Source organism: Pristiophorus japonicus, chromosome 2, assembly GCF_044704955.1.
Source record: "Pristiophorus japonicus isolate sPriJap1 chromosome 2, sPriJap1.hap1, whole genome shotgun sequence".
In the NCBI taxonomy this organism is placed as follows: Eukaryota; Metazoa; Chordata; class Chondrichthyes; family Pristiophoridae; genus Pristiophorus; species Pristiophorus japonicus.
The window spans coordinates 227,286,923-227,298,815 of NC_091978.1; the positions used below are offsets into that span (position 1 = coordinate 227,286,923).

The 11,893-nt window shown below is 40.7% G+C and overlaps 1 protein-coding gene across 2 annotated transcripts in view; it reads right to left on the reverse strand.

Annotated features, from left to right (window-relative positions):
- The window catches only part of LOC139244624 (N-acylethanolamine-hydrolyzing acid amidase-like), a 45,462-nt gene extending 34,820 nt beyond the window's left edge, over positions 1–10,642 (reverse strand). Inside the window, exons 1-4 of one of the 2 annotated variants that reach the window (XM_070871045.1) lie at positions 10,275–10,642; positions 3,242–3,406; positions 1,687–1,813; positions 8–98 (exon numbers count right to left, since the gene is read on the reverse strand). In XM_070871045.1, the coding sequence (XP_070727146.1) occupies positions 8–98; positions 1,687–1,813; positions 3,242–3,406; positions 10,275–10,447 (556 nt within the window). In that variant the 5' untranslated portion in view covers positions 10,448–10,642. The remainder of the gene's footprint in view (positions 1–7; positions 99–1,686; positions 1,814–3,241; positions 3,407–10,274) is intronic. The other variant, XM_070871044.1, reaches the window with a different exon arrangement.
- Positions 10,643–11,893: the final 1,251 nt, after the last annotated feature.

Genomic DNA, 11,893 nt, shown 5'->3' on the forward strand with positions numbered 1-11,893 from the left:
AACATACCTCTTGCATTTCCAGAAATGGTAAACTTGTTTGGACTTTGCCCAGTCCATAAACCTACAAAACCAATGAATGTTGTTCCTCTGTAGACAACCTGAATGAAAAATGTAAATAAAAATAGATACACAGTTTAGATTTCAGTAGTGGAAAAACAGCATTTCTCTGCAAAATATGAGCAACCAGTTCAACAAAAAAACTGAACAGCTCATCAGCAAGGAGATAAATGTTCTAATGCAGTGAATGACTATTGGCAAGGGAGAAGAAGTCTAAATTAAGTCAAAATAGTTAACATGTTTGGTTTTGCATTGTCTTGGAAAGTGTGTTCGTTGTATTAATTCCATCTCTGCCTGCTATGAAACTACTAAATACATTTTCCAGTAAGAAAAAAAAAATCATATTTCAGAGCATTTTCACAACAAAGAACATTTCAATGTTATATGCACATTATATATTATTTGTAAGAATACTAGAGTTAGCCATGCAAAACAGGTAAAATAAACACGAGATGATCATGGATATAAAAGAAATAACAGATTACCAAATGAACAACAATGCGATATTGTGCACTGGGATAATTAGATAAATGCAGGTTAACAATTTAGATATTATTTAGGATTTTCAAAATTACACTCACTCAAGCCCACATGGAATTCAGTTTTCTGACTTAAGTACATATCCAGATTAAAGTCTAGCATGTTTTAGGCTATTCCAAAATGTTGATTCAAAAGAAACCTCAGCCTTTCCATTATAGGAATAGATGTGCAACTTGTTTTCAGAGGCCTGAATTTAAAGCCAGTTCAGACTGATGATTGAAATCCTCTCATCTCTGCTGGATCCCAGTGAAATAACTCAGTTACTGGAGGGCATTGACCGCAAAGCTGCCCAGAATTCAGCAGAAATTGCCACTAAAATGTCAACCGCACTCAGCGATACCATAAGGGTGTTTGATGTAGGAAGTGGAAAACTTCACACTGATGCATTACAGAATGTTGTTCTAAAGTTGGAATGTAGGCACATTGCTGGGCAAGGATAAAAATAGCTTTACCCTTAATCTAGATATAGTACACCTAACCTTGAGGTGTTCAATTCCCCAGCACTCACAATTGCACAGAAACAAGCCATTCAGCCCATCAAGTCTGCACCAGTGATTTTTCTCCACTTCAACCACCTCTAATCCCACCCTCCTGCTCACTGCCTCTACGCTTGAATATTCCTCTTTTTTCAAGCAACTATCTAATTCCCTTTTAAAATTACTGATAGACCAGTATTGAAACAGAGTCTATCACAAAGAATTCCATGTTCTAAACACCTCCATACAAAGAAGCTTTTTTCTAACTTCCCCATTAATTCTTTCATTTGTGGCTTCTAGTTTGCCATCTCACTGACCAATGGAACAATCTATCATGATTTACCTCATCATGGCCCTTCATAAACTTGAAGATCTCTTTCAGATCACCCTTTAACCTTCTCAGCTTTAAGAGAAAGCTCTAATTTATTTTAAGTCTCGTCTGTGGTAATAATACTATCTCTTACATTGATGAACTCAGAAATTCTCAAAATTTATCTGAAAAGTGTAAACATATATTTTATTCCTAATGTACCAAACGGAGATATTCCACTATATTTTTAAAACAATTTTTCTTTTTAAAGTCCACATATTGTAATTTTAATGCATCACCTACCTGACCATTCTTTACAAATTGTAGGTCAACTGTGAAAGATCTTAAAATATCACTGAATTCATAGTCCAGATTTCTACCGTGGTAAATATTTCCTCTCGAGTCTTGAGCAACAATGCTAGTGCAAAAGCTGAGAGCAGTGACATGAGTTACACATCAATTCAGAAACCAAACCGAGCAGTAGTGACACAACAATTTGCATTTATATGTCTTTCATGTAGGAAAATGCCCAAAACCCTTCATAGAGATGCAATAAAAAAATAATTGATGCACAAGCAAATTATGGAGATGTTATGATGGGTGGCTAGAAACTTGCTTAAAGAGGTGGGTTTTGAAAATGGTCTTAAAGGAGGAGCGGGAGGTGGAGAGTAGAAATGTTTGGGCCGAGTGTGGGTCCTAGGCGTCACTAATAGTGGGGCAAAGAGAGGGGATAATGTAAAACAGGCTAGAGTCAGAGGGATAGTGTGTCAATTTTATTCAGAGTGCTCAGAGTCCATTTTATACAGGGAGCTTAGAAGTATTTTCCTACAAACAGGGTGATACAAGGAGAAAGTGAGGAAGAGATAGTAGCCTAAATTTTCCAATAGGTATTGTTTTAACACTGGTGTTAATCCATTTATATGAAATGGGTTAATACTGGAATTAATATCCCAACTGAAAAATCGAGGTCAACGTAACCTACCTCTACAGGACTCTGCTTGTTCATATCACACTTTTTTTCTTAACCTTTATTCAGGTTGGACGTCCTTTATCCAGGACTCCCTTATCTGGCACCACCCCTCGTCCAGCATGATTCCGGCAGCAGAACACGGCCGACCCCCCACCCCAACTTTGGGGCCGCGGCGACACCCACTGGGGCCGTGGCGACACCGGCTGGGGCCGCACCGACACCTCCTTCGCGGCCCGCTGACCCCCTCCTCCTGCCCCCAACCCCCTCCCCAACCTCAGGCCGCTGACCTCCCCTCATCCGGCAAAATCCCTTATTCGGCACAGGCCAGGATCCGAGGGTGCTGGATAAAGGAGGTTCAACCTGTACTGTAAGGTATTTGCTATCAGGCCATTATTATTATCTGACATCCTATAGTTTTTTTTATATCTGGGAAGAAGGCTTCAATGGAAAAAAATGTGAATGTTCCAAAGTAAATTATTCCTATGCAAATATAGTTTCAACTCCTGGTCTATTTGGATAACAGCTTGACTTTCTTTATAAAAAAAACTGAGGTAGTTAAGGTGTAAAATGTAACAACATTTCACAGCTTTGACTGTTACTACTACTACTAGGCAGTCCCTCATGATGAGGATGACGCTCTTCACACCAAAAAAAGGATGGGCACACAGGTGTTACAATGAGTTACATCTTAATGGGTGGAAGATGCCTGTGCGTGGATGTTTTTTAACGTGTGGTGACCGAGAAGCGGTGCAGCATATAACAAGAGGGGTCGGGGCTCAGGAGCAGCGCAGCATTTAACAGCAGTGGGGTCGGGGCCTGGGGAGGCGCAACAGAGCTTGATCTTCAGTCGTCTGACTGTTAAGTCATTATGTGTCAAAGTACACTTACCCAGAAATTTCATAAACAAGATTGATAAGAAGTCCATCTCCAAGGCTTAAACCAAGGGCTTTACTTATTCCCTGAATTTCTGCTTCATAGGGCTGTGGTATTATCAGGCCTAGCTGGGCTGCTAGCTGTTCAATAATGGGAATCACCCACTTCGGAGCGACAGAACTGTAACACAAAGATTCAATTGTTTCATGGGTATTTTTCATTATTTGTCTTAAAACACAGTTGAAAAATAAACCTGTACGAACAATTGCATTTGTTAAATAGAACAGCTTGCTCAATGAATAGTATTAACAGTGATTTACATAAACAGACTTTGTCCCTGACAATACAAAAGCTGATCTTTCTTATAACCTGCTCTTGGCAAAGGTGCATGGCCGTGGATTACGGACTATCCTACTTGCAGCTTTATGCTTATTGATTTAAGTTGCCTTGTGCTATCCTGACAAACTCTCTTTGAAATATGTGTTACATAGAGACCAAAAGATTAAAGCAACAAAATGTTAATTTACAATTAATTCAAAATATGAAGCACAAATGCTTGGGAAATACTGAAAGCATAAAACATACGTACTGTACTAGGAAAGTCTGTAATGGCTCAATTACCTTTTCTAAACAACTTCTTCAGATAGAATATAAAAAACTCTTGTTTTGAAAGACAAACTTCTGGTTAAAAGACGGCAAAATCAATTGGATTTCATATTTTTGTAAAACTTATGTTATTAATGTAACATATTTGCCTAAAATTTCCTGTGGCAGGGCAACAAATGGCGCCCACTGTTAGTTAGACCTGCCCCTGCCCATTTAATATTGGCGATATTTTGCATTGCAAGTTGCTGGAAGTGCAAGCGACTGTGTGTCTTATTAACCAATCAGATTGAAGGAGTGTGGCATTAACAATGTAAGGACTGAAAAGGAAGTGTAAATGCCTGAAGTTGCTGTGGGATTTGTGCACAAATAACGGCAAATGCTAATAGCCTTGCCGTTACTTTGACAGCAAATTTTGCGTCATTAATGTATTACTCATTGTTGGGAGTAAAATGGAGACTTCCACCTGCTCACATACCAGAATTTCAAAAAAGCTCAAATACTGTTATAATCTATTACATGTCAAAATTCTACACTTTTATTAATTATTTGAAGCACAGTTTTCAGACAACACTGACAATGCTACATACATATAAGTACATTATGCAAGTATTGACCGTGACAGAATTTACACAATGCAACAAAGAATTATAAAAAATATACAAATCTATACAATGGAGCAGACAAGTTCTTTTATATAAAAGGTACCTTGATGGAAACAAACCTATCTGATCAGTTACTCATAATACACCATCTGATACACAAATTAATAAAATAATTTCAAACTTTGGGTTAGCATACCATCACGAATGAATCATTGTCTAGTCATGTTTAAGATAATGTAGTTTAGCTTCTGAAACTATAGGCAACTAACTACATAAAAAGGCTTACATTTATATAACACCTTGCATGACCACTGGATGTCTCAAAGCACTTTACAGCCAATGAAGTACTTCTTGAAGTATAATCACTGTTGTAATGTAGGAAACACGGCAGCCAATTTGCGCACAGCAAGCTTCCTCAAATAGTAACGTGATAATGACCAGATAATCTGTTTTAATGATGTTGATTCAGGGATAAACATTGGCCAGGACACCGGGGATAACTTCCCTACTCTTCTTCGGAATAGTGCCATGGGATCTTTTACGTCCACCTGAGAGCAGACAGGGCCATGGTTTAATGTCTCATACGAAAGACGACACCTCCGACAGTGCAGCACTCCCTCAGTACTGCATTGGAGTGTCAGTCTCGATATTTGTGCCAAGTCTCTGGAGTGGGAAAATTGCCTAGTTTATTGACTTGCCTGAGGGTGGAGGCGGAGAAAAAGAATGCATGAGACTACAAGTCTGGGGAATAGGAAGATACGTGGTAAATGTAGTTTAATAAAAACAAATGTGAAGTGGTACATTCTGGCAAAAAGAGGAGAATGGAAATATATTCTAAATGGTAAAATTCTCAATGGAGTGGAGAGTACCAATACACCGTCTTTAAAAGCAGGATTAAAGATGAAAGTCATTAAAATGGAAAATGTAATTCTGAATTTTATATATAGGAGCACTGACTATAAAAGCAAGGTGATAATGATGAATCTATACAAAGATTGGTTATGTCAGTTGGGAGTATTATATGCAATTTTGGACACCATATAACAGAAAAAATATTGAAGACATACTTTTTAGATTCACTAAATGATACCAGAGATGAGAAAATATTGTTAATATGACAGACTTGAATACTAAGGCTGTAATCACTGGAGCAGAGAAGTTCCTGGGAACTTATTTTAGAAGTGTCCAACATGAAAGAGTTTGAGGGAGTAAATAGTGAATGACTATTTCTACTGGTCGGCAAATTGGTAAAGCACATTACATAGGATTAACTGGACAGGAACAGGCCATTCGGCCCAACCAGTCCATGCCGATGTTTAAACACCACTCGAACCTCCTCCTGTCTTTCCTCATCTAACACTATCGGCATGGCCCTTTATTCCCTTCTACCTCATATGCTTATCTAGCCTCCCCTTAAATGCATCTATACTATTCGCTTCAACCACTTCCTGTGGTAGCGAGTTCCACGTATCTTGGGTGTAGTGCTTGAAAACTGAAAAGGAGGAAGTTATATTTTTTTTAGTCAAAGGGCTAATAGAATATGGAGTGCAATTCCACAAGTGACAATTGGAGCCAATTTAATCACAATGTTTAAGAAGGAATTAAATCAACACTTGGAAGATATTAGAAGGAATAGGGAAACAAAAGGAAATTGGGACAAAGCAGTTAGTCTGGCATGGATATAACAATGGCACAGGCATGATGGGCTAAAATGGCCTCCTCTCTGTTTTTTGTTTTAGGATTCTACTTTCTAGACAGGTGCTACTTCATGGAAAATAAGCTAAAAAGCATTGGCATTTTGCAGGACATAATAACACAGAACATAAATGAGAATTGGTTAATTCAAACATTGATTGTGCAATATTATACATTCATATTTTCTTCCCAGTATAAACATAAAAACATTGATACTACGAATCAACTTGTTTAAAAAGGAATTCCATTCAGTATAGATAAATGCTTCTAGCTGTAACCCTAAATCCGCTTACTATCAATTCACTAACCAGTGAAAAGAACACTCTTGAATTCCTTCATAATTTTGATGAGGAGGCTAGATAAACTTCCTGCTTTTCAGGCTTCTGGCACTACACCTAAAATATGTGGAACTCACTACCACAGAGAGTGGTTGAAACAAATAGTATATAAATACATTTAAGGGGAGGCTAGATAAGCATATGAGGGAGAAGGGAATAGAGGGTCATACTGATGGATGAGGACTGCTATTAGATTTCCTGTAAACATAGGAAAAATGAATGCTACTGAAGAACTGTCACAATATATTACTACACAACTTTACCTGCACCAACAACTTGGCCCCAATTTCTCTTGATCCGTTATCAGTACCTGATTTACCTGCATGCTACCTTTTAGCATGGAAGATCTCACAGAATAAATTAACTTTGGAAACATGTTGCTACACACCAACATAGGCAGTAAATAATGCTAAGCAACATTCTACTCCAAACAAGTACAAATCTTAGAGGCTTTAGGAAAATAAAATCAAAAGCATAACAGACCACAAATGTGAGATGGTACCATGTATAAAACATATGAAAAATAAAATGAAGAGATGATGCACTGTAAGTATAACCTAACAGAAGAAAAGAAATGGTACAAATTGCAACAAATGAGAATCAATAAAATTGCATTACAACACAAAAACAATGAACACCCTACCAACATAAATTAGAGGGGTCAGGGTGTCGGAATGTGCCAAGTATAAATACATAACCATACTCAATAACAAATAGAAGACTTTCTGATTACACCTGAACATCCATCCAAGTGCAGAAAGCCAGCACAGACTCGATGGGTTGAATGACCTCCTACTGTGTTGTAAGGATTCTATGATTCACAGAAAAACTTTACCTAACTCCCCTATTGAGAGTAAATAGTGAATGATTATTTCTACTGGTCAGCAAATTTTTAACTAAGCACCTTATATAGGATTAGATAGGATAGACAGCACAGAAACAGGCCAGTTAAATAGAAACAAAATAGAAATAGAGACAAAAACATTGGCCTGGAAATTGTGGTCAGCAGTGAAGCGATGGCAATCACTGCTAACGTCGAAGAAAGCTGCCCATAAAGATCTTGTGATCTTTGTGGAGAAAACCTCAGCTTTCTCGACCTTAATTTGATTGTAGCGCAGTTGAAAGAGGATCCCCAGCGGAAAGCAGCAGTGATGTCATTAAGTTGTCTATGCAGCCAATCACATTGAAGAATAATCACAGACAGCAAACCAGGAAATAAAATGCACTTTTTCAATTCACTTTTTAAAATTTTTTATAGAGAGTGAAATAAAGATTGGGACATACACATGTGGTTAAGATAGAAGCTGAAATATAAACAAACTTTAAAAATATTTAAAATCTAGTCATTTTTATCAATAGAGAAATTTGAATTTCCACAAATATAAAATTAATTTTCAGGGCTAGAACACTTGTTCAGCAGTCAATACGCCATTAAAACCCCTGTTACACCTCTTTCAACAAGGCTTAACTTTTTATGGGATGTTTAACAGCGATATTAGAGCGGAAATGGGAAGTTTTTGTCAGTTCATGTGATTTCACTGATTGCCGGCTATAGAAACATAGAAATTTACAGCACAGAATGAGCCCGTTTCGGCCCATCGTGTCTGCGCTGGCCGACAAAGAGCCGCACGGCCCTCGGTCAGCAGCCCTGAAGGTTACATATAAACCAATGAACAATGATCATTAGCGGAAAGGTAAAGAGCACCCAGTCCAACCAGTCCGCCCCACACAACTGCGACACCCCTTATATTGAAACATTCTACACTCCACCCCAACTGGAGCCATGTGATTTCCTGGGAGAGGCAAAAACCAGTTAAAACCCAGGCCAATTTAGGGAAAAAAATCTGGGAAAATTCCTCTCCGATTCATCCAAGCGATTGAAACTAGTCCAGGAGATTACCCTGGCCGTATTCAATTCCCTGCAGTACTTACCATTATATCTGCACCGGCCGACAAGAGGTTATCCAGTCTAATCCCAATTACCAGCTCTAGGTCTGTAACCCTGCAGGTTACGGCACTTTAAGTGCCCATCCAACCATCTCTTAAAAGTGGTGAGGGTTTCTGCATCCACCACTCTTCCAGGCAGTGAATTCCAGATCCCCACAACCCACTGTGTAAAGAAGCCCCTCCCTCAAATCCCCTCTAAACCGTCCACCAGCCACCTGAAATTATGCCCCCTCGTAATAGACCCCTCCACCAATAGAAATATGCCCTTACTATCCACTATGTCCAGGACCCTCAATATTTTGTACACCTCAAGAGGTCTCCCCTCAACCTCCTCTGTTCCAATGAGAACAAACCCAGCCTATCCAATCTGTCCTCATAACTAAGATTCTCCATTCTAGGCAGCATCCTAGTAAATCTCCTCTGCACTATTTCCAGAGCAATCATGTCCTTCCTATAATGCAGTACTCCAGCTGTGGCTTAACCAAAGTATTATACAATTTAAGCATAACCTCTCTGCTTTTATATTCTATGCCTCGGCCAATAAAGGCAAGCATTCCACATGACTTCTTAACCACCTTATCCACCTGGCCTGCTACTTTCAGGGATCTGTGGACAAACACTCCAAGGTCCCTTTGTTCATCTACACTATTAATTGGCCTACCGCTTAATGTGTATACCCTTTCCTTATTAGCCCTCCAAAAGTGCATCAGCTCTCTGAATAAAATTCCATTTGCCCACCTGACCAGTAGATTGATATCCTCCTGCAGCCCATGACTTTCCTCTTCATTATCAACCACACAGCCAATTTTACTGTTGTCCGCAAACTTCTTAATGATACTCCCTGCATTCAAATCAAAATCGTTGATAGAAACCACAAAAAGCAAGAGACCCAATACGGAGCCCTGCGGAACCCCACTGGAAACATCCTTCCAGTCACAAAAACATTCATCAAACTATGGGGAGTTCCACATCGCAGCTTGCGGTGAATTAGGGAATGACTGACCACAACTTCAGGATTTCTGTGTTTATCTGCGCAGTCGCTAAATCCTGAAGTTACAGTCAGTTTCAGAGAGATAATGACGGCCAACGCTGACAGTTTTGGTGTCACTACCACCACAAAATTCGAGTCATTAAAATCCAGGTCACAAGTAGTAATATCAATATAAACAGAAAATGCTAGAAATCTCAGCAGGTCAGACAGCATCTGTGGAGCGAAACAGAGTTAACATTTCAGGTTGATGACCCTTGTCTGATCAGTTGAGATTTCCAGCATTTTCTGTTTTTATTTCAAATTCCAGCATCCGCAGTATTTTGCTTTTGTAGTAGTACTATCAACTTCACTGCTGCCTTGGAGCCCACTTTATAATGTATTCTTCACGTTTCCCACATTACAACAGTGACTACACTCCAAAAAGTACTTCATTGGCTGTAAAGGCTTTGAGACATCCAGTGGTCGTAAAAGGTGCTATATAAATCCAAGTCTTTTACACAAAATATGAATTCCTTATCCTTTTTCCCCACCACTGGGGAAGTCATGGCAGACAGCGGGCCCTGCATGATTAAGCCAACAGGCCAGAAACAATCTTCGGATTTATTTTACCAGTAGCTGCAGGGGGTAAAATGCCACCGCTTCCGTGGAGTGGGCGGCTGAGTTTAGGTTTGTGGCAGACCCTTCATCAGGAAGGATGCTTCTGACCAAGGGTGCACACACCTGGAACCTGGACTCGGCTACCTGTTCTTCTAGCCAGATGCTGACTGGATGTTTTCGATTTTTTTTGTTTCACACTTTGCTGTGGAGCTCAGGCCACTAGTCTCGGGAACAGCGGCAATGTGGCTGCGCAGAGCAGCGCCAGTCCTCACCGGATAATCAGGCGTACGATCCTCCGGAGCTGCGCCACGTCGTAATGTCTCAGCACCGGCTCCCAGCGCTGGGCGGCCGGCGTGTCCAAGCTCACATTGAAACGCGGAGGAGAAAAGTCGCCCTGGCCAGCAGTGAATAAACAAAGGATCAGTAACTGCAAGAAGAGCAACATTTTAACAGCGACAGGAAGAAGGACGCAATAACTTCTGCTCAGTAATGAGGAAGTCACTTTAGTATTGCCTCCAGTGGCAGGAAGTCCAACCTCCTTCTGGCACCAGCACAAATTCAAAATTTAATCCATTCGTGTCACACACTTCAAAGAAACTCTCCACTCGCTTCCATTGTCTCCCAACCTAATTATTGCGAAATCAGGAGTTGCTGGTTGCTCTATAGGCAGTACACACTCTTGGTGTGTGTGATCCCACTATCTGCCGCTCCTCACTGAAGCCCCTCTGGTCATGTGGGGAATGGTTCTTCAACGTTTTTGGTTGAAGGACCCCTTTTCAAATGGATTAGTAATCAGGGACGCCCCATCTAAATTATAATACTACAATACGATAAACTCCTTGCACATTTACATTTCTGAATGTAAAGTTCATGAGTGCCCTGTTAAAGGGACTTGCATACAATTTTGCCAGGGCTGTCCGATATAGTGATTGGTGATGTGAAAACTTTTATCTTCCCTGTTATGTATGGAGAGTCAGACTGATCACTGTGAGCTCAAAGTAAAGTATGACAGTAGTCTTTTATTGCAGGTCTCCAGAGTGCCTCTCCAACCTGTGAGGCCTCTTAAATACCTGTGCTCTCCCTTGGGACTCCAGGGGATGAGCCCTCTGGTGGCTATACAGAGTATATACAAGTTTACATATATAACAACACTACCCGCCCCCATGCGCCCACCCCCCCCCCGCCGCCAAAGTCAGTAGTGTAATTATTTACAATGTGAGTCGATCTGGGGCCCTTCTTGCCCTGGTTGATCGTTTCGATGTGAAAGCTGTTGAATCAATTGTTGGGTCCTCACTAGGCTGCTGTGCAGCTGGCCTTGCTGGGCTACCTAGTGTGGTTGGCCCTGCTGGGCTGTTGTGGATGATGGGTTCTGCTTCGTGGTCAACCGTGGTGCCGGTTGCCACTGGTGTGTATGTTGGGGGGGTCAAAGAAGGTAGAGTCCAAGGTGGGTTGCTCAGGATAGTCCGTGAATCTGAGTTTGATTTGGTCCAAGTGTTTCCGGTGAATGAGTCCATTTGAAAGTTAGACCCGAAACACCCTGCTCCCCTCTTTGGCCTTGACAGTGCCAGGAAGCCACTTGGGACGTTGTCCATAATTCAATACAAATACAGGATCATTGATTTCAATCTTGCGTGACACATTTGCGCTATCATGGTATGTACTTTATTGAAGCCGCCTGCTCTCTACCTGTTCATGGAGATCAGGGTGAACTAACAAGAGCCTTGTCTTAAGTGCTCTTTTCATGAGCAGTTCAACAGGTGGGATCCCAGTGGGGTCTCGTGCGGTAGCTAAGCAGGACTCGGGATAGGCGAGTCTGCAGTGAGCCTTCCGTTACCCTCTTCAAGCCTTGCTTTATGGTTTGCACTGTTCTCTCTGCCTGACCATTGGACGC